General features: G+C 39.7%; 3 protein-coding genes across 12 annotated transcripts in view; 2 read left to right on the top strand and 1 right to left on the bottom strand.

Moving 5' to 3' along the window:
• The window catches only part of LOC146487411 (uncharacterized), an 81,482-nt gene extending 76,618 nt beyond the window's left edge, over positions 1 to 4,864 (top strand). For 9 of the 10 annotated variants that reach the window (XM_085087764.1, XM_085087794.1, XM_085087772.1 and 6 more), the window contains one exon: positions 904 to 4,864. In XM_085087764.1, the coding sequence (XP_084943890.1) occupies positions 952 to 4,764 (3,813 nt within the window). In that variant the 5' untranslated portion in view covers positions 904 to 951 and the 3' untranslated portion in view covers positions 4,765 to 4,864. Of the gene's footprint in view, position 1; positions 610 to 903 lie in introns of those variants that run through there. The other variant, XM_085087800.1, reaches the window with a different exon arrangement.
• Positions 4,865 to 6,966: 2,102 nt separating this feature from the next.
• Positions 6,967 to 18,776, top strand: LOC146487410 (acyl-CoA dehydrogenase family member 11-like). The gene is made up of 9 exons (XM_085088579.1): positions 6,967 to 7,280; positions 8,770 to 8,869; positions 10,112 to 10,237; positions 10,804 to 10,965; positions 12,251 to 12,362; positions 14,280 to 14,332; positions 15,278 to 15,404; positions 16,753 to 16,889; positions 17,860 to 18,776. The coding sequence occupies exons 1-9, from the start codon at positions 7,177 to 7,179 to the stop codon at positions 17,974 to 17,976; spliced, it is 1,038 nt and encodes a 345-aa protein (XP_084944705.1). The 5' UTR covers positions 6,967 to 7,176; the 3' UTR covers positions 17,977 to 18,776.
• Positions 18,675 to 23,097, bottom strand: LOC146487409 (calcium/calmodulin-dependent protein kinase type II alpha chain-like). Its single transcript, XM_085088625.1, has 3 exons — positions 22,208 to 23,097; positions 19,930 to 20,319; positions 18,675 to 19,325 (listed from the first exon to the last, which is right to left on the bottom strand). The coding sequence occupies exons 2-3, from the start codon at positions 20,275 to 20,277 to the stop codon at positions 18,753 to 18,755; spliced, it is 921 nt and encodes a 306-aa protein (XP_084944751.1). The 5' UTR covers positions 20,278 to 20,319; positions 22,208 to 23,097; the 3' UTR covers positions 18,675 to 18,752.
• Positions 23,098 to 23,129: the final 32 nt, after the last annotated feature.

Below are 23,129 nucleotides of genomic sequence, written 5' to 3'. Positions count from 1 at the left end.
ACATTTACCTATAGTAAAGCTTTATAGCTTGAGGTACACATGCATCTCAAGGGGCTGCTTCCAGGGAGTGTTGAAATCCTGGAGAGGATTGTTTGTAGAGACAGGAAGAGATGATCAACAGTAAGGAGTCGAGTACCCTGCAGTGCCACCACCTTTAATAGACCCTTTAACCCCTAATATCAAAGAACAAATTCTCCTACCTTGTCCCCATACTTTTTTTATAAAAATTCTGGGGTGAAGTTATTAAAATATCAAGAAAATTAACTTGGGTGATCATACATGTATCCTCAAATTCTGATAACCTCAGGCAGTAAATAAGCATTGATATAATACTATAAGGAGAAATTTGATACTGATCACTGTTTGGGCTTATAAAAGATTAAAATTATTATATTTAGTAATATTTTATATATCAAAATATCCATGCTTTCAGTGTGGTTTAGTGGTTCAGTGGAATGTCTCGGAAAAGTCAAACCAAAACCAATAATATTATTGTAACTCACTTGCACACAGCTTCTTGTGACATGGCTGCCTCAAGTGATGATTGGTTATTTTATTCTACTTTTAGGACAGCTGATCAAAACCCTCTGACCTATCCAATGAAATTTGGTGGAATGCTTACGGCTCCTCTTATCTATATTGGACGTAGGCCCTGAACAATATTTGGGTCTTAAAAGCTGCACAAATTTAAGTTAATTGGAGTTTTTCATACTGGTATAAATTCACAGTTGATTGTTAATATAAATGCTCACAGGGTAGCTACAGGAAAGGCATTTCTCAGTTTAGTTCCAAGTAGGGTTGTGGATAAAGAAGCCACACCTACCCTTACCATCAATCATTGCTGTTATTATGTACAGTGTATCCAAATGTTTATTTTTTTTCTTTGCCTGCTTTTTTTTACAGAAGAGGGAAACAAGGTCCTTTGTAGTGTGGAATTTTGCAAAGTTAAACATGAGGGCAGTTTATGCAGTGAGATCTTTGTTTACAAACATTCATTTTCTGCAATTTAATCCCCATTTGAGTCAAAAGGCTTCATCAGGAACTTTCAATGGGGTCATCAACTTGCACAGCTCATCATGGCCGTTACTTAGAATCACTAAAACAGCAAGGAAAGTCGATAGCCTCTACCTCATCAACCATTCCACTGCCTGCTACACTACTAAGCCAACACGTCCATTCAGAGATAACATTCAGCTGAACAAGAGAATAACATCACTGAAGACAGTTGAGGATCAGCTAGAACTGTTCAACAGTTTTAAGAATTCAGCAAACATAGTGAACAGGGTCACCATGCTTCACTGCATTGCCAAGATTGCCGAAAGAGATACAAAACAGAAGCAAATGTTGAAAATGGGACAACAGAGAGAAAACAGTCCATACTTGGAATTGCTGGAAAGCATCACAGCAGTCATCTCCAAAATCCAGTCTCGGCACCTCGCTAATTTAATGTGGGCCTTAGGGAAAATCGGAGAGAAAGAACACAAGTTGGTCAAAGTATGTGAAAAGGAGATTCTGTCACATGGTATTGTGGCCTTTAACAATGCAGAGATCTGCCAGATTGTGAATGGATGTGCAAACCTGAATTTGAAAACATCAAGGATATTTGGAAGCTTACAAGAAGCTGTATTAAATGGCCAACTAACGATTGAAGATTTTGAGGATCGTCAATTATGGGGAATATTGTTGTCATTTTGTAAGACAAATAATGGGTCTGCTGGAATGTTTGATGTTGTGCTGAAGGAAATTTTATCCAGAGATATTTCCAAATGCCAGCCTCAGCACCTCGCTAATTTAATGTGGGCCCTAGGACAAATCGGAGAGAAAGAACACAAGTTGGTTGACATATGTGAAAAGGAGATTCTGTCACATGGTATTGTGGCCTTTGGCAATGCAGGGATCTGCCAGATTGTGAATGGATGTGCAAACCTGAACTTGAAAACATCAAGGATATTTGGAAGCTTACAAGAAGCTGTATTAAATGGCCAACTAACGATTGAAGATTTTGAGGATCGTCAATTATGGGGAATATTGTTGTCATTTTGTAAGATGAGTGCAGCTGGGTCTGCTGGAATGTTTGATGTTGTGCTGAAGGAAATTTTATCCAGAGATATTTCCAAATGCCAGCCTCGGGACCTTGCCAATTTAATGTGGGCCTTAGGACAAATCGGAGAGAAAGAACACAAGTTGGTTGACATATGTGAAAAGGAGATTCTGTCACGTGATATCATGGCTTTTAACAATGCACACATCTGCCAGATTATGAATGGATGTGCAAACCTGAACTTGAAAACATCAAGGATATTTGGAAGCTTACAGGAAGCTATATTAAATGGCCAGCTAAAGATTGAAGATTTTGAGGATCGTGAATTATGGGGAATATTGTTGTCATTTTGTAAGATGAGTACTGGGTCTGCTGGAATGTTTGATGTTGTCCTGAACGAAATTTTATCCAGAGGTATTTCCAAATGCCAGCCTCGGGAACTTGCCAATTTAATGTGGGCCTTAGGACAAATCAAAGAGAAAGAACACAAGCTGGTTGACATATGTGAAAAGGAGATTCTGTCTCGTGGTATCATGGCCTTTGACAATGTAGGCATCTGCCAGATTGTAAATGGATGTGCAAACCTGAACTTAAGAACATCAAGCATATTTGGAAGCTTACAAGAAGCTATTTTGAATGGCCAGCTAAAGATTGAAGATTTTGAGGATCTTCAATTAAGGGCAGTATTGTTGTCATTTTGTAAGATAGAGAATGTGTCTGGAATCTGTCACTTTGTCCTGAAGGAACTCTTATCCAGAGGTATTTCCAAATTCCAGCCTCGGGAAATTGCCAATTTAATGTGGGCCCTAGGGCAAATCGGAGAGAAAGAACACAAGTTGGTCAAAGCATGTGAAAAGGAGATTCTGTCACATGGTATTGTGGCCTTTAACAATGCAGGCATCTGCCAGATTGTGAATGGATGTGCAAACCTGAATTTGAAAACATCAAGGATATTTGGAAGCTTACAAGAAGCTGTATTAAATGGCCAACTAACGATTGAAGATTTTGAGGATCGTCAATTATGGGGAATATTGTTGTCATTTTGTAAGACAAATAATGGGTCTGCTGGAATGTTTGATGTTGTGCTGAAGGAAATTTTATCCAGAGATATTTCCAAATGCCAGCCTCAGCACCTCGCTAATTTAATGTGGGCCCTAGGACAAATCGGAGAGAAAGAACACAAGTTGGTTGACATATGTGAAAAGGAGATTCTGTCACATGGTATTGTGGCCTTTGGCAATGCAGAGATCTGCCAGATTGTGAATGGATGTGCAAACCTGAATTTGAAAACATCAAGGATATTTGGAAGCTTACAAGAAGCTGTATTAAATGGCCAACTAACGATTGAAGATTTTGAGAATCGTCAATTATGGGGAATATTGTTGTCATTTTGTAAGATGAGTGCTGGGTCTGCTGGAATGTTTGATGTTGTGCTGAAGGAAATTTTATCCAGAGATATTTCCAAATGCCAGCCTCGGGACCTTGCCAATTTAATGTGGGCCTTAGGACAAATCGGAGAGAAAGAACACAAGTTGGTTGACATATGTGAAAAGGAGATTCTGTCACGTGATATCATGGCTTTTAACAATGCACACATCTGCCAGATTATGAATGGATGTGCAAACCTGAACTTGAAAACATCAAGGATATTTGGAAGCTTACAGGAAGCTATATTAAATGGCCAGCTAAAGATTGAAGATTTTGAGGATCGTGAATTATGGGGAATATTGTTGTCATTTTGTAAGATGAGTACTGGGTCTGCTGGAATGTTTGATGTTGTCCTGAAGGAAATTTTATCCAGAGGTATTTCCAAATGCCAGCCTCGGGATCTTGCCAATTTAATGTGGGCCTTAGGACAAATCAAAGAGAAAGAACACAAGCTGGTTGACATATGTGAAAAGGAGATTCTGTCTCGTGGTATCATGGCCTTTGACAATGTAGGCATCTGCCAGATTGTAAATGGATGTGCAAACCTGAACTTAAGAACATCAAGCATATTTGGAAGCTTACAAGAAGCTATTTTAAATGGCCAGCTAAAGATTGAAGATTTTGAGGATCTTCAATTAAGGGCAGTATTGTTGTCATTTTGTAAGATAGAGAATGTGTCTGGAATCTGTCACTTTGTCCTGAAGGAACTTTTATTCAGAGGTATATCCAAATTCCAGCCTTGGGAACTTGCCAATTTAATGTGGGCCTTAGGACAAATCAAAGAGAAAGAACACAAGCTGGTTGACGTATGTGAAAAGGAGATTCTGTCACGTGGTATCATGGCCTTTGACAATGCAGGCATCTGTCAGATTGTGAATGGTTGTGCCAACCTGAACTTAAGAACATCAAGGATATTTGGAGAATTACACGAAGCTATATTAAATGGTCAGGTAAAAATTGAAGGCGTCGTCCCGAGTGAGTTTACTGCCAAACAGAAACGTATCCTCATGCGAGGGTTTATTCAGTCCAAGAATGGAAGCAAAGACTTGTTCAAACTTTTACTTAGCTCTTTTTCAGGAAATGATTTTAGTAATCTTACTCAAGCTAGTATTTGTGACTTTTCATGGTGTTTGTCGAAAGCAGGTGTTGACGCTGGAGCTCTGTTTGATGCTTTAGAATATGAAATCCTATCTAAGGATAAATCTTATTTTAATAAAAAGGAGCTAGCTTATATAAAATTTAATTTTAAAGAGGCTGGCAAAGGAAGCAAAGCTCTCTTTGAATTAAAAGTATAATGACTATTCTCCATGTTGAAGATGTCAAGTATTACCAACGCGTTGTTACACTTATTGAAATGTTTTGATGTGATTATTTTTTGCCAATTAAAAATATTCATGTACAAATTAGGTTATGTGTTTGTTTTGTTTAGGTTTTTGTATTTTTTTTTTTATTGAAAAGTGTAAGGATTACTCTTTAATTTTAAAATGTTGATGTTAGATAAGAATAATGCATTGTTTTGACTTTTACCATGAAATGTTTGCCTTAAATTATATAGAAGATATTACATGACGGTGCAAAGATATAAAATTTATTTTGGAGCGATAACATATTGTTTTTAACATGACAAGAAAAAATTCATATCTTTGAACCACTGTGTAATAAATTTTCTTATTTATTTAATATAAAAACCAACCTATCACTCGTCATTTTTCATCAACCGTGATCAAGAGGAAATTGACGTCATCAATGTTCTCACTAGTGAGGGTATGAAAAATGCGCCAAGTTAGGGATATCAGTAAATCAGGATCAACTGAAGATAGCATTGAAATGGTTTATTGCTACTTAATTGGACCTTTTTAATAACGACTAGAATAGCTCTATTTTAGAGTTCTGAAATTCACCTAACCTATAATGAGTCCTGAAGTGTGTTCAAATGTTCCCTGCTAGGGGCTTGTTTCGCTACTTTTTTAACGAGGGTTTAAACCAGCTCCCAGGCCCATTCTTGTCCCAAGAGCCGCGTTCCTTTTGCCCAGCGCCACGGAGCAAAGTGTTCAGTGGCGCTTGCCAAATGGAACGTGGCTCTTGGGACGAGTAATGCTCCCAGGCCAGAGGTTGTTTTGCTTTTGACGTCACGCACTCCTCCTCCACGCTAGGAAGAGTGGGGACTGGGCTCGGTAATTAACTGTGTTTGCAAGGACCGCGACAAAGTATAAGTACCGGATCTCTTAGCAAAGGATCTAATCAACAAAATATTCCAGAACAAATAAGGTTAAAAAAAAGAGCAAGGCTGATTTCACGGTCAGGGGAGTACATGATATTTTTCCAATATAAGGTACGGCCTTTCTTCTTACAAGGTTTGTTTGAGCAAGCATACCCTGAAGAAAGGCCTTTCGAAATATTGGAAAAAATATCTTGTACTTCCCCGGCGGCGAAATCAAAGTTGGGTCAAAAAAGTCCACCAGAAAGTCGAAAATGAAGTCCTTAAAAACCCAGCAAGAAAGTGGACACCAGAGCTAAAAATGATTCACAAGCAGAGCAATACACTTTAATAATAGAATGGTTTTATGTGGTTTTGTACTATGCTTTGGCTGGCCAAACCAACCTTCTTTAGGTACAATGAGAATTTACATTGGAAGGGCTGTTTATGTCAGTAGTAATACTTGCGCAATGCTACAGTGATTTTACTTGACCCGTGAAACGGAGAATAACAACTAGTATCAAATAGCCACAGGTAAACAAAAGAAAACAATGGAATTAGTTCATAATAGCGCGTAGTATCCTACTACCTATTTCACGGGTTAAGTAAAATCACTCTAAAAAGGAGAGGGGTAACCATGTCACTTGCTGGGCTCCGTCATTTTGCTCAAATATTTTCGTTGGGTTGACCTGGAATTTGGCCGACCTTGTCAACGAGCGTAACACTTGGTATTAACGTATTTATTCGATTAACCCACCTTCGAATAAGCGCCCACCCTGAAAGCCCAAACTGGTAATAAAGGCCCACCCCACCCTAGCCTGTGTACAGGCGCCGCAAAGAAAATAGGAGACGTCTGCACGCAGACTAACCCCACTCCCTCACAACATTAACAACAAAAATTGTGTACTATCCCAGCGTGAAGAAAGGGGAGCGTCAGTTGTGTTCCAAAATTGGTTTTAGATAGGGTAGTCGATGAACTTTTATATCGTTTATGTTATATTTTACACATTGTATTGTCTTGTTGAAGCGAAATAAATTTGTTATGCCTTGTTTTGTTATACTCTAAAAATGTAGACTGCAAGCAGTTCCTTTCTGGTTAGCTGTGGTTAGTCGAGAGGTTGTGCAAAATTCGAGCGCGAAAAACTAGAGCGAGCGAGCGAGCGGAGGGGGGCTTGGGGAGAGGCGGGGAAAAGCCTCTCCCCCAGTCTCTTCTCTTTTATTTCTCCTCGCTCCAGTTCCGCTGCGAGCGTACCCTCTCGACTCGCTAGCTTAAAATGTTGTGGAAATAATAAGCGCGCTCCTAGAATATGCGCCCACTCTCATAGGCCCAAAATTAAATAAGCGTTCAGGGCGGTAAATCGAATAAATACGGTATTTAAACTGAACCTGCGACTTTCCCTGACTTTCTCAAAACGCTTCGCGTGTGACATTTTTGTTCGTTATATGATGACGTTATTTGTTGTCCAATGACGTCAATCGCGGTAACGCAAATTGGCGAACGGTGTTCATTATGGAAGAGCAAACCTTCGACAGCTCTAAACTTCAGGAATATCTCAAGCAAAACCTGACTGATTTTCCAAAAGGGGACGAGGAGCTGAAAATTTTCAAGTTTAGGTAAGACCTAAAATATCAATCTTGGACGAAAATTTAAAAAAAACTTACCAGTTCGCCTTGGCAAGGGTGCTGATGTGTATGTTAGATGATCGGCCTCGACCAATCATATCTTTTGCTGTTTTGAATATTTTAAAACATACGGTAGAATGATCTTTTAATGTGTTTTTAAAAGATGATCGATAGCGTTTAGAGTGTGTGAATTCGCAGTGGTTCGATAGGAAACGCGGTCAATAAGTTGTACGTTGTGCGATGCTGTACCTATGTCATGCATGGTCTCACATTTTTAATTGTGAATTTTAATTAGGGCCTCAATAGTAAACATTGCAATATTGCGAGACTACACTAATTAATAAACAATCTCTGTCACCAGTTTTGCTCATGTCGTGATCATAATCCATCATTATAGCACTATTCTTTTAGCTTTCTTTATTTATCAGTGACGGATTTAAGTACACTTGGTTCTTGTTTGACCTTATTTGCCCACTACGAGAGGACAAATTATCCTTTCTCAAAAGGGTACTTCGTGACGATATACACACGTGTGGCGTGATGAAGCAGTCAGTAGAATGTCACACTCCATCTCACTGTGCTGCGCCCTTCACTTAAAATCCCTGTTGCCCGTTTCAGAGGTTAGAGAACGGCAAAAAAATTAATAAAGAAATAATACTCTAACCAGAATTTGGCCGCAAAATATATTTATGGTGAAAATTAAGGTGCCCTAAGTTGCCCATGCGGGCGAAACATGACTCTGTTTCCCTTGCACGAACAATCAGGCATAATCCGTCATCGCCCCGCTTCCCGGCTTCCCACGACTGTCTGGCCAGTGGGGGCGTTTCTGCATCGCAGGCTACCCTGCGTAGGCGCATGAAAAATAAAGGGCTCGCTCCACGCTTTTTTTTTTTTTCACATGCCTGTCACGCAGGCTAAATGCAGGGTAACCCCCAGCAAGTATGTCGCCAGTACCGATTTAAACAAAGAGAGACATTGTGGAGTAAACTAACGAAACAGCACAGCAACGTAGACGCCGACCCAGCCTCGAACCACCGATCCTCCGATTTTTTTACGACAAGTTTGACGAGTAAATCACTCCACCACTGGGTCTTCATAAAAATTATATTATGGATTCCTGAAGGGATAATCTAGTAAAAAGGGGAAGGTTGAGGAAAAACAACACTCTCGCGTATTCGCGCTTTAGGGGGAAATTTCCATTTGCCACTTAGTATTCAAAGACCTTCAAATGACTTGTTAACGAGATCAGGCAGAGATTCGCTAGATTTCCAGCTGGATGCTAGAGAAGATGCCGAGGAAATTAGCCTGAGGTAATTAGCTCTCTTGCTGGATGTTAGTGGTCTTTTTGTTTTCAAAATGATACTAAAAAGTAAGTGCCAGTGGATTTTCAACTCGTGGGATCCACTATGCAGGCATTGTAGACTCACACAACGTGTAGAATTCGTTTCCAAATGGTATTTTTATTGTCTTGATTATACAGTGCTGGGACTTCAAATCCAACATTTCTGCTTCGAAAAAATGGCAAAGAATTCGTGCTGCGGCACAAGTCGCCAGTGGAGCTGTACGTAGGATTCCACAAGGTAAGATCAGTGAATTCATTATACGCATTCTTTAAAAAAAACAAACTAATTAAAGCTTTATCCTAGCAGTTGGTTTTTTTAGAGAGATTTTAAACGACTAAGGCATACGTGAGATATGATTGGCGTTTATGTTTTCTTGAAAAGTGAAGCTGGAGGAGATGAGAACAATGCAAAATCATTCTGGCCTTTGAGTAGAGCCAAAAAAACTCAATTACTAAGAAACCGAAAAAAGCGAGCGGCAAATGTAGGATAAACGTGGTCACGGGGTACTGTTTCTTATGCTGTCCAAGAAAGTTATGAGTTTGTGAATGACTGAAATCTTAAAGCGTGACCATTCAAATGAAAGCGACGGAGCAGTATTTTCCTGTGGTGCTGTTTATTATGCTGTTCTAACTTTCGAGTCTGTGAATGAAATCCTAAAGTGTGACCATTCAAATAAAGGCTACGGAGTAGTACTTTCCTGGGGTGCTGTTTATGCTGTACAAGGTGGTTCTACCATTCGCGTCTGTAAATGAAATCCTACAGAGTGACTATTCAAATGAAAACTACTCATTACTGAGTAGTTACTCTATGTTGGAATTGTTTTCTCAATTTTCTTCAAAACGAAATGGTCAGTTATGTGCATAGCAGTCTTACCTTGTCTCGGTCTTAATTAACGCTAGCCAGTTTGAGTGAAAGGGTAATAAAACGCGTGGTTGCCCCACCTTGTTAGAGACGTCTTGCGAGTGCAATGAGGTTAAATCTTCGAGAAGAATGAGTCAGCCATTTGCAAAGCCTATAGCCCTTTGATGAAAGCGAATGCTCGATCAAAACATCGACATGAGAATTACATTTGCAAGTGAATGAAGAACTATTTTCTGATGAAAGTTGTGCAGCTCAAACACGAGGAGGAGTGTTTCCTCCGATTTCCAAACACTGAGAAGAAGGTTGGAAAAACGAGGCGCAGCCGAGTTTTTTTACCCAACTTCGAGGTGTTTGGAAAGAGGAGGAAACACTCTTTCGAGTGTTTGATATAGCTTCTCAAACTATTGATAATTCATGGAGAAATTCGCAGCAAAGGTTCACAAAATTTTATGATAATTAAGATCACATTTCTAAACCCCCTTCACGGTAGTGATTTGCTTTGTTTTGGCTTGATGAATTATTAACGAGTTTGAGAAGCGCAATTCACAAGGGCGAGTTCCTGAGATATTCACGTGGCCTGTCTAAGTAATTAATTATCTTACTGTGTCAATGTCACAGGTCGATGTCGAATACAAAGTCATGTCTGCTCTCGGTGGGACTTCATTTCCGGTTCCTAAAATGTATCTTTACTGCGAGGACAAGACGATCATGGGCCAAGAGTTCTACGTCATGGAGTATATCAAGGTACAGAGTCAAAACAGATCTGATACCAAAATAACTTTTGAAACTACTGAACTGTTACATTTGTCTTGATTCTGGAACAACCGAGTTTTCCTTCAAATGTAATCACCTCTTATCTACTTCACCGCGACTCTTACTTTAGGACGACGAGTGTTGTTGTTGTTGTTTGTTTTTTTTTTTGTTGTTGTTTTTTTTTTTTTCGTGTGCGGTTTTGTGCGAGAACCAACTCTATTTTTCACAATCAGCTGGAGAGGCATAAGGGATACATCAACTGTTTTGGAGCTGAAACGAATCTTTTGACTCTTGCAAAATTCACCCTGATTTTTCCCGTCCAATTAAAAATAATTGTGGATGAAGAGAGCTGGCTACAACAATCATGATTTTAATTTGACAAGAACAGTGGAGCCCCAACCAGGACAACTACACTGTTAGTAAAAGGTTCGCGACTTTCCGAAACAAAACATTTACGAGAACGCCATCATCAAGCATACTAGCAAGAACTTTTACGTTAATCAGTTTTGATCTGTTTATTTGACATCCAGGTACGAGTGTGATTTGTCTCTTTTCAGGGTCGTCAGTTCCCGGATGCAAATTTACCCGGCGTTCCCTCTGACGAGACCAAAGCGATATTTGAGTCTGCAATAAGAACATTGGCTCAGCTTCATACTTTGGACACAGATCCACTTCATGTTGACGACATTGGCGATAAGGAAAACTTTATAAAACACAGGGTAAGAGCCTATGTACGCATTCACTATGCCCATGTTGTTGTATACAGCATAGTACTGATCTCTTAACTTTATAACTAGTAATAGTTTTCACAAGAGCTGCCCCCGCTTTTGAAGATCTGTTTAAGAACTGTATATGGTTTTTACTGGATATAAATACTGTGCATACGAATGTTAAAAAAAGAAACGTTTGAATATTTATTGAAGTTAACATCCATGTAACTGGTTAGCATGTTTCTCTGTAAATTTAACATTGAAATCTATTATAGTCATACAGTTTTGTTTTGCGAAACAGCAACGTATTGTATGTATAATTATGTGACGTCGTGGTTTGAAAGGCTGCTAAAGATGCAGAAGATGGCGAAATTCGACTTCGTTGTTGCAAGACCTTGACACTCTGCTAGAAGATGGCAAAACGCGAACTCGTGGTTGAAATGCCGCTAAATGATGGCAAAATGCGAACTCGTGGTTGCAAGACCTTGAAACACTGCTAGAAAGAACTCGAAATGCTGCTAGAGGACGACGAAAGGCAAACTCTTGCTCGCAAGACCGTCAAACGCTGCTCGAAGACCTCGTGGTTGCAGAATGACAGCTACCCGACAGCACCTTGCGCGCTTGCTGAAATATTACCCGAGACCACCGTGCGCGCCTAGTTTGATCAAATCGAGATTTTTCGCATTCTAACAAATTTACTTACAGTACCTACTTTCTTACCTTTTGAAATTCCTTATATGTATACACGCGGGGAATCCTAGGGTGCCTCCTCGAGGCCAAAACCCTGCGGGGGCAAAAACGAAACTCAAGCAAAACCAAAAAATTATTTCGACACAAAAAATATTTCGAGAAAGAAGGAAATTCAGTGTGGAGCTGCATAAAATAGAATTCAGTTTACTGTCCGAATTAATTGCAAGCAAACGGTGTTAAAAATCTCCAATTAACTCACTATCCATCTGTGAAGTGACATTTTTACAGTAAATGAACCACATCGGGTGTGTCTAATATCCTAGAATAACGGCCGAGTACTGGAAAATTTGCCACGCAAAGAGTCAAAAATAGCTGGGCGAGAAGGAAAACTTCGGGAGTAACAAGAAAATTTCGATTTTTTTCTGCTTTAAACGGTGTAGTAAGTGTCCAGCACCAATTTATCACAACAGTGGCTTTAACAAACATGTAATCGTTTTTTGTTTTGTTTTTTTAACCCTTCTTCCTTCTCGGTATAAAACACGAACGTACATACACAACGGGATAGGCTGATTTGTCTTCAGCGTTTTTCTTTGTCTTTTACTAGCTGGAAATGTTTTATGAAGGTTTCAAAAGAACAGAAAGGAAGCCGGTCCCCAAAGCTCATCAATTAATGGAGTGGCTAAAAGACAATATACCCAAGCAGGACAAGAAACCCGGTAAAAAAAAATACTAATAATAACCAGTAGATGTATAATTCTGTTGCATGAAAGGCACCCAACAAGAGCGTTTAAACGAAATACTAAAAATGTTGTATCTCTGATCTGTTCGGATGCGTTAGCTAAAAATTTAATTAACTTGTAGAACGAAGCTGAAAGTTTTGCAAACTGTACTGTTCTTGAGTGAGAATGATGTATTAATCAGTAAATAACACAGGGATACTCGGAAAAAAATCCGAGTGCTCCTATCAGGAGTCGAACCCAAGACCTTCCGATTACTAGTTCGGATGCTCTTCCACTGAGCTACAGGAGACTCGTGGGAACTATTAAAGGCCATTAAACAAGGTTCATGGGACAAACATCCTGCATACTGCTAGTACTGCTAGTCCTTATTCCACGAATTCACCTGTTGTTAGCTTCACGACAACGATGGCTGAAGTTTATTTCCCATACTTACCTCTTCGAAAACGAAAGGAATTAGATTTCCTGTTTTGTGAAATTCAATTTTGAGCTGACTTTTTGCCTAAGAAAACTTTATATTTTTCACAGCCGCAAATTCGAATTTCTGTGGCGATTAGGGCCTCAGCTTCCAAACAGATATCCACCGTAATGAATCAGGTGCCCCTGATTAATAACCTTGATTAATAACCCCAAAATGTCCTTTCATGCTGCTAAAGGAATATCTTTTTCACGAAACCCTTTTTCTTGCATATCAGCTGGTTGAATATACGGCCTGTGAGGGAAAAGATAACGCTCGCGTCGAGAGTCAAAATCAGTTTCAGCTGATACTTGCATTTCCTTCTCAGTTATCGTAACTTCCTTAGTTGACAGTATTCTGTTCCTTTTTAACCATATTGTTGGCCTTGTGTTTTGAGATATTGCTGTCAATCCCTTTTTTATAGTCTAGCAGCGAGCATTTTCTATCAATGAGGAAAGTCACAAAACTAGCTGACAGAACCAAATCTAGCAAAAGAGCCAAGCGTGAACTGGGACTAATTCCTCGTTCGCTGCACGCCGGGCTCTAGTCTCGTGAGTCTCTCAAAGTTTGTTTTGCTCCAGTAGTCGCTTTCTTGCACGATTACCCGACCTTACGGAGCGGAAAAGTGAACAGTCTATGTTTTCAAGCAGGAAGATGTGAAACAAACAAACGTCGGTATTACATTTATCTGTATGTTGACAAAGACGCTCAGCTCGATACAGTTTGCCAAGACTTACGTCGTGTTACCGTGAAATTAATAATGGTGAATAATAAGCTGGAGGGTTTTCACTTCAAGCTGCGGCTGACTCCTCCCCAGTCGTCTTCATACAGCGCGCAGCAAAGGGAAGCGTGAGGAAGCCGGGGTTGATGGGAAGGGGGAGGAAGAGAAGACGTCGTCTTCCTCTCTCGTTTTCTCCCTTCCCATCGCACCTTGCGCTCCCTTTGTCAGTACCCATCTCTCCCCGCTTCGCGCGCCCTGTATAAAGATGAAGACGACTGGGGACTAGTCAGAAGCTGCGGGATCCTAGGCACAATGCATTGGAAAAAAAATCACCCGTGAGAACTAGCGGTTTTTACAATCGTTGTTCCTTCAGTTTTTAGCACAAGTAAGCCATCCATTGCTTCTGTCTTTGATATGAGCAAGTAAGTTAAGTCAAGTTTTCACTTGTGGAACCTACCAGAAAAACAAAATCTCTACCCTTTCTAATGAGGTTCAAAGCAACTCGGAAACGACTTATTGGACATCAAGTGCTTTGAAACGAAATGGAGTAACTACGTATTTGATTATGTGTAATGCCATGTTTATTCAAACGCGTTCGTATGGTTTTTACCACGGTTCAGCCGGACTTGTGACAACCCGGCATTAACTAGCTCATTTTGATATTTTTAGCGCTACTGTCAAAACTGAACGGAGCTTTTTACATGCTTTCCAATTTCAGTAATCCACCACGCTGATTACAGAATTTCTAATATGATTTTTCAATCCGAAAAGGTAAGTTTAAAATTTATGAAAGTAAAATTCATTCACGAGAAATAAACTACAAAGACAACGGGGCACCCAGTCGAACTCTAACCCATAATCCCCAGCACGCCGTGGGATGATCAACTGTTGAGCTACAGGGATACTCGTGCTAGGAAAGGACATGCTTTTTTTTTTCATATTGCCCTTAGTCCAATTTACTTTCATTTTAGGTTTTATTTTATTACGCAATCTCTTGCAGTGTTGAACAGAAAAATGTAATTATTACCTCGGAAGAATTGACCCTCTACGTGGAGGAAATACCTTGTCCTCAAAAAAAAAAAAAAAAGGGAAATGTTAGTGCTTGAAGGGCAAAAAGGGAAAGAGCTTTTTCTTTTTGTTTGGGTTGATTTTGTCGAAGGGTCACTTGTACAGTATTCGTAACCGTTGGCTCTTGTTGTTGTGTAATATTTATCCTTTCGAAGTGTGTGTAATTAACAGTTATTTCACGAGTGCGCGTTGGATATGAGATGATAGATAGCCAACGAGGCGAGTGGCGCCGAGTTGGCTATAATCATCTCATATCCAACAAGCTCGAGTGGAATAAGTGTTTCATTAGTAACAATCAAGAAATATTGCTAAATTTTGCTGATTTCGCTTTGCAAGAACAAACAGAAGACAATTTAACGGCCGCTATTTTTCATGCATGTTATTATGGCTCATATACCATGGCCACTTTGCCAATCAAAACCTTGAAATTGCATTATACAATGAACTAATAATTATATTTATACTCGTTGGAAAATATATTTCTCACGCCACCTTGTGACAAAGAACTCGCTAGTGGTGGGTCAATTATATTTATTCAGTCAGTCAGTCAGTGAGTCAGTTACTTAGTTTAGTTTATTACCAGAGTCCCCACATCATCATCATCATCGTCATTATCATCGCCGCCATCGTCATCTTCTCTGTTTTCAGCCTCAGGTCATGGCCGTGATAGACTGGGAAGGAGCGTCTTGGGGACATCCATATGAGGACCTGGCCTATTTTTGCTTCCCTTTTCACTTTCCGCCCGAGCTAGAGTTTATGCCCATGATGAAAGTTGGTACGTAAGTAGATCTCTATTCTGCTTTGAAACTTGTGCAACTGAAATTTCTTTTGATTCGGTTGATTTTGTCGGAGAGTCAACAGGCAACGGTTGGCTTTGTTGTTGTAATGTTTATCCTTTCCAAGCGCGTGCAATTCTGTTTATGAAATGTCGCAAAATACTCCATCTTGTAAAAACGTTAGTTAGTTATTTAGCCACCAAACTATATTTCATGAAGGATGATATGTAACGTGGATATTTTAGCATGTGATCTGCATGCACCTGTCCACCCCCCAACGTCACTCGTCACCCCCGGCCCTCCTCCCTCCACTGCACGAAAGATTGGATTTGCTCTTTTTTTGATTCGTATCAAAGATGAGGTCAAATATAATAACATTTTTGACAATACATTTGATGCGCATTAAAAATACGTCAAATATGTGAAGCCTTTGCATATACCTTTGACTCGAATCAAAAGTGAGTTCAAATGTATTAACAAATTTGACCCTACCTTTGACGCGCGTCAAATTGAAATCAAGTAGGTGATGTCAAATGTAGCACAACTTCGACTCCGCCTATGACGCGCGTCAAAGGTGGATCAAATATGTGATATCTCTACAAATATCTTTGATTCGAATCAAATTTGACTCCACCTTTGACGCGCGTAAATCAAATGCGGCCTTTGTCACCTGTCATTCGAATCAAAGGTGGACTTTGAAATTCTTTGACTACACATTCGATGTTGCGCAATGGCGTTTTTCGTGCAGTGCTCCCTCCCGCCATCGTATGCCATCATCACACTGATTAATTGGTGAACGCCTCTGACACGAACACAAACGAGAACTTGACACCCACTGAAACTTCAAATCAGTAGTAACTCCCCAAGGTAGCAGAACTGTCTTGCTCTAAGATGCAGCGAAACAATCGCCGAACATTCAGGGAGTGGCGCATGGTCGGGGCCTGAGTGAAAAATGCGAGGTTCAGGATTGGGGGGCAAACAAAGCTCGCCACTATTTTCCTTGGAATCAGTCATTCTTGGGAGAGGACATACGTCAACGTCTGTCTACCGGAGTACGATGCTCTACTGAACCAGTGACCAACAAATGTACAGCGAGACTGGTAGCCGTCCAGGTTATTTTTGTTGGTGCGTACGCGACAAGCGTCAGTCCTGCACACTGCAAGGAGCACTTCCGTGAAAAGAGTCCTGTGTTTGACTACGAATTATTTACTCGCCACTGACAATTATCTCAGTTTCTAACACTGTCAGGTCATAGCTTCTCCCGTATGGCTATGACACACCAGATGATACTAAAAGTCTTAAAGCTGCGCTAGAATGTGTGTAACCTGTGGGCCTTGTGTTTCTTAGGTTATTATTCCGAAGGAATTCCCAGTGAACAGGCCCTGCTCTCTTTGTACTGTCAGCTGACTGGTGACAAGGTACCACTGCCAAACTGGACATACTTTTTGGGAATGACATTTTTCCGCGTAATCGTAAATATTCAGGTAAGTGCCGCCTTTTTTGTTTAGAAGCTCCTACATTTTGCAGGAGTCCGAAGAGAAATTGTGGTTTTCAGTCCTGAAATATCACTCTATTGATTTAACTTTACGACTAACGAAAAGCTTCCTAATTATAAAAAAAAAAACATAAAATAAATAAATAAAAAAACGTCTGATATAGGGTATGGATTTTAACCATTTTGGTCTGAAAGTCTGAAAACGGTTTTACGGAAACGGGGATAGATTCTAGCTGAATGAGGCATGAATGGGGTTTAGACGCCAGGGGCCCGTTTCCCGAAAGTCCCGGTAACTTACCGGGACTGATAAGTGTCGGTGGTGATAAAGAGAAGTCAATTTTTGTTAGTTTTGAATACTAAATTTTAAATTCTTTTAATTCTATAAAAATATTGGCCAAATACTATGTCTGTAATCACTGTATAATCGGCGAAAAAACATTTACAAATATTGTTATCGGGGCCCGTTTCTCGAAAGTCCCGATAACTTACCGGGCCCGATAAGTATATTTTTAGACGTTTTTTCGCCGCTTACACAGTGAATACAGACATGGTACTTGGCCAATGTTTTTATAGAATTATAAGATGTGAAAATTTAGTATTAAAGCTAACAAAAATTGACTTCCGTTAAGAAGCATTTGTCACCAAAGACAGTTATCGGCCTCGGTAAGTTACCGAGACTTTCGAGAAACAGGCTCCAGGTCTAAAATATGGGTACCACACACACACACACACACACGCCCCCTGCCCGCCCGGGGAATTCATACTTAAAAAATCAAAGCCCATTCTCCAGTATCGTGTACTGCTCCTACGGTAGTCTTCTATTCACCACAGATTTCCTACATCCTTATCTGTGAGATTGTGTCGTTTCTCTGTCAATCGTCACAATCGCACTGAAATAAAAACCTAGAATCGTTATCAATGTAAAGTTTAAAGTTTATTTTTATTTCTTTATATTTCAGACAGTGGTAGCACAGCTTACCGATAGTGGCATTCCTTTTCCTGTCCCTGTTCAGACTATTGCTGATATGCTCACGCCACTTTGCGACCATGCTTGTAACTTTGTGGGACTTCAATAAAATGAACTAGCCAATAGAGATGGGCAAATATTGCAGTTTGGTACTGGTCGCACTTTTTTGCCTCACGTTTCTTGTCAGGCAGCCAACGGTTCATTTTGGTGAATTCGGATTTAGTCGTAAACATAATGTATATTTGTCTTCGGCTAAATGTCATCTTAAACTTTCGTCATACAAGAAAACTAATTCTTTCATCTTAGAAGGGTCAAATATGCCGTTATTGCGAAAAAAAAAAATAAAAATAAGTAAGTAGCATTTTCGTAAAACCAACAAAAGCTAGCCTGCGTAGGATTCGTTTCCGTTTTCTTTAAGCCAGGCGTGGCAAGCACGAAAGACGCGCCGAGGGCATTGGGCAAAAAAAGGGGGGAAGGACCCGCTCCTACATTTTTTCTGCTTTTTGTCCATTGCCCTCGCGCGTCTTTCGTGCTTGCCCCACTTGGCTTAAAGGAAATGAAAAAGACTGCTACGCAGACTAACAAAAGATACATCCGAACAGATCAATCTGTCAGTTGGTTTAGACAGACATTAAATATTCTCGCTGAATATCCCTGAATGATACACGATGCAACAAACGTTGAACCGGCTGTTCCAGTTTCACGAATGTTGGGCAGTGTATGACGTCATGTTGCATGAATATTTAAAACACGCTGTAAATATGCGTTCAAATGTGGGTTGCTAAATCAAGCTTTTTCGGTCTATAATAAAAGTAATGAATCAGTGTTATATTTATTTTCATGAGATTCTTTTAAGTCGTTTCCGATTCCCAACTGACAACAAAATTAAATAATACATTTCTGATTGAAGGCTTGATTCAAAGTTTGTTGTCTAACAACAGATTTGTCCTCTATAAAATTTCCCACACTGTCTTTCTCAGTTTCTACAAAGTCTGTAATCCATGGATGGCTCAAAGCTTTCAAAGCAGTGACTCGTTTATGAGGATGAACTACAAGCATTCGTTTAACAAGATCTGCGGCGTCATCCGACACTCGGTCCCAGTAGCGCGCTTCCATATTGTAACGTCCCTCAACTATCATTGACATCAGCTTTCTGTCATCGTTTTGCCAGAAAGGTGGGTACCCGACGAGTAACAAGAACATTACCACTCCGCATGCCCAGATATCAACCGCTGTACCAACAGGATCGGCTAAGATGGTCTCAGGGGCGAGGTACAATGGTGCGCCTTCTACGTCACACGAGATGACGTCAGAGTTGCTCGGAAGCCGGCGCGCAAGTCCAAAGTCCGTCAGTTTGACGGTAGTCTTGCCGTTTGTGTTTTGTAAGAGAATGTTGTCGGCTTTAATGTCTCGGTGAACAATGTTTCTTCGATGGAGGTAATCAAGTGCTTCAATAATCTGTAAGAAAAGTTATAAGGTTGTCTTCAGTAATAGCCTGCGTGGGCCAGGGCGAAGTCGGACGAACGAGCAGTGAACCCACGAGGGGGATAGGGAAAAGGCGATTTGACGTACAAAATCAAAGTAGTCCCCCCCCCCCCCCCCCAAATCCCTCCAAACAAAAAAAAAAAATAAGATCTCAGTTGAAGACTACGACGTTTGGACAACAAAACCAAAGTACTCCTGCCCCCTCCCCCTCCCCCTCCCCCTCCTAAAAGAAAGTTAAGATCTCAGTTAGTGAGCGTATAAACGCGAGGTATTTGGACAACAAAACCAAGTATTTCAAAACCAAAGTACTCCCCCGCCTCCCCCCCCCCCCCCTTTCCCCCATAAAAAAAGAACAAAGATCAAAGTTGGAGCGTATAAACTAGAGGTTCCATTCGGACAACAAAACGAAATCATTATGACAAAAAATATCATAGAGATATCATGATATCTACTTTTGAACGCGATGGCCCACCATAGATATCAAGATATCATGATAATAGGAGATATCTCGAGATATCATAGAGATATATATTGGGCCACACTATTGTTTAATGACTGTGACGAATTTGACCCTTACCTGTTGTGTAATTATTCTGCTCTCTCCCTCAGTAAATTCGATTTGATTTAAAATTTCATCAAACAGTGTCTTGCCATTGATAAATTCCAGCACGACCCAAACGGTGTTGTGCTCGTACAAACGTTCGTACAAAGACACGATGTTACGATGTTGCAGTGTTCTCCAAATATCCACCTCGTTGTCGATTTGTTCCTGGTCAAAATTATCATCCTCAGTTTGAAAGGCTTTGACTGCAAAAGTTCGACCCGTCTTTCGTTCAATGCATTTGAAGACCTTTGCAAAGGTGCCTTGTGCAATAAACTCTTGCATTTCAAAGTCGCGACTAAACTCCTGAGAAATGTCGTCCATTTTAGTAGCTCCCTCTTTCGTACAGATGAGGTACGTAATATTCTGAAAATAGACGAAATACAGAAGTTTGTCATATTCAGCTCACTGCAAATCAGCATTTTTTTAAAAAAAATATTGCATCCATCCATCTCAACTCATATTACTATACTTTGCATGAATTTGACTGAATGGTTAAATAGAACATTTATTAGTTTCAGAAGGAGAAATCGCTGCGCTTGAAATATATGAACACGTACAGTCTGCGGTAAAATATTTAGCAAAGGAGTCACATCTCTGTGCGCGTTCACTTCACTTTAAATTTTTGAACCCTTGTCAAAAGTTCAAAGAGCCTTCAAAGTTATATTTTGTATTCTAGACGGTCCTTAACATGGTTTAAAATTCTGATTTGAAAAGTCAGATATTTTTAGTGATATTCAGTTTCCAGAAATCCGATACACTTGACACACTTCAAGCGGCCAGTGGGTTTCCGTGGTGACTCGTATAACAACCGGAAGACAGTATTTGCATATACACACGATGCACTCTAGGAAAAGCACTTGGATGCATTGAAGGACATCCGGATTTAAGGACCAATTGTAAATTTAAATTTTGGAGAACATCTTTGACTCTAAGTCGTCACGTTTCTATTCTGTGAGACATTCAGTCATAAGTACTCAACGACCCTATTATGTTTGGCTTATCGTAGAAACTTATTACACTCTTTTCTTTTTTAATAAGATCGTCTAATTTTCAGTTGGGGCTAAGGCTGAAACGTTGTCATTGTTTTTGGCAATTTGAGCCTGAAACGTTCTTAAGTTGTTCTTAAGTTGTCGGTTATAGTATTTCAATACATCTATGCGGACGTGACCAAGACACTTATTATTTGGGTTAATTGGACGATATAGACTAAATTTTTTTACATGTATTATTTTTATACTGTTCATTTTAAAAACGTTTGGTCGGAATAAAAATGTTCTTAACTGACTCTCATCCTGGGTAATGTTCTTAGTATGTTCTTAAATTTTAGTTAATCTCAGCCTCAACGTTCTTTTAATTAAGGGAAAATTCAAGATTATAAAAAAAGAAAAGAGTGTCACGGTGTCAGAACGTTCCACTACTAGTGTGTAAATATTGCGTAATTTACTTAGGACAAAAGGCTTACTCTTACACGTACCTATTAATTAGGCCGATTTGGCCCTATTTGATCAAGAAAATGAGTCAGCAAACGAAAATCGGTCCAATCAATTAAAACCTGAAGCGCTTTAGCTCTGCTTTAACAGACGTTTTTGAATCAGGCCAATTTTTATCCCGCCTTACACCAACGGCCGACAAATTCTAACGTGCAAATTGGCCCATGCGTCTGAACCTACTTAATCGAGCCGATAACTGAATCGATACGAGTAAATTAAGCACGAAACCGGTCAATAAAACTTTTAATCATACTTGTGACTCTAACTTTTGAAACTTTTGAACATAAAAATGCAAAGAGTTATTGAAGTTATTGAACAGTGTTGCGGTGCCGTTTTGTTTTTTCTTCGTAATTTTTTTTTCTAATTTGTGAATTGAAGAAACATTACTGAAACGCGGTCCATTTGAGTAATGTATCAAAGTCTGGTGTCCTTGGTTAGGAAGGAAAGTCGGCATTTGTATGTGAATTTTTTTGTCAGGGATTCAGTATTGCTATTTCATAAGTATAAACTTTTGTACAACAGTTATTCTGGAAACCTTTGTCGCACAAACACTGTATATTATTTCAATTAAGATTAAAAATAAATATCGGCTGACAATTATCACTCATGCCATTCTCAGAAAAGTCTAACATACAAGGCAATTTGCCGACGAAATGCTCGCCAAATATGTTTGGCGTTTAAAATTAAATGGCAGCGGACAAGCCGAGTATTATGCAATCAGTCAAGTTAAGGAAAGTTTGAAGTTTCATCAGATAACTTACCTGTAAGAAGCACTGAGTTTTGCTTCTAAGTACAGCAACTTTCAAACGCCACGCTACAGTTGTAGATACCAAACGATGCCCTGCTCCCGTATTGCTTCACTCTGCCGGACTAGTCGGTCTGCCCTGGGCTAAAATGCAACTGGAACTCTTAGAATTTCCTAAAATTAGAATACTTTGAGATGTTTTAGCGACAACGTGGTACACTTGTGGTTAATACACTCAGGTTGTGGTTAACACCGTGATGTTGTCCTTGGCGGTTTTGCCCTCAGGAAATGATTTATATTATTAGGAAACGATCAAGTGTGACGTGAGGGCGCAATAAAAACGTTAACTCATATTCAGACAATCTCACGCGATTATTTGCCGACACTACAGCCACAAACGGAAGGGGTTTGACAAAATATTTTTTCAATGTTTTTCTAGCATAACAAAAATACCAGCATAACCACTTTTGATACCGCATCAATATTTCAATGCTTACTAAGGAAAAAATTTACAAGGATATGCCAAACGTGACAAAGTGTGAACGTGTGTATGTTTCAAGGTCATACCTCCCGTGTGGCGGCCCAAAGACGAATTTGACAAACTTTCCAACAGTTGAAAAAAATTAACTTAAATCTCAGTACAGTTAAAAAAATTTGAACATTTTGCCCAATACTCGGACAAATTCTAGAGCTACTCGGCTTATGCGAGAAACTTCTGCCGCTTTAATTTCAACGTTCCATCATCCACAAGCTCAAATTAGCTGTAATTAGAACCACCGCAAAAAGATCACGTGAAATCTTTAAGAAAGTACCTGTCTTCAACAGCTTTCATCATGATGACGATGTTTGAATCCATCATGAGAACTGCAGGTCAAAAGTTTGAATCTTTTTATCACGTTCTATTATTAAACATTGACTTTAGGAAGCACCAAAAGATT

Source organism: Pavona decussata, unplaced genomic scaffold, assembly GCF_977016875.1.
Source record: "Pavona decussata unplaced genomic scaffold, jaPavDecu1.1 SCAFFOLD_16, whole genome shotgun sequence".
NCBI lineage: Eukaryota > Metazoa > Cnidaria > Anthozoa > Scleractinia > Agariciidae > Pavona > Pavona decussata.
The sequence above is the reverse complement of the archived record's forward strand: the minus strand, read 5'-3'. Positions and strand labels throughout refer to the sequence as shown.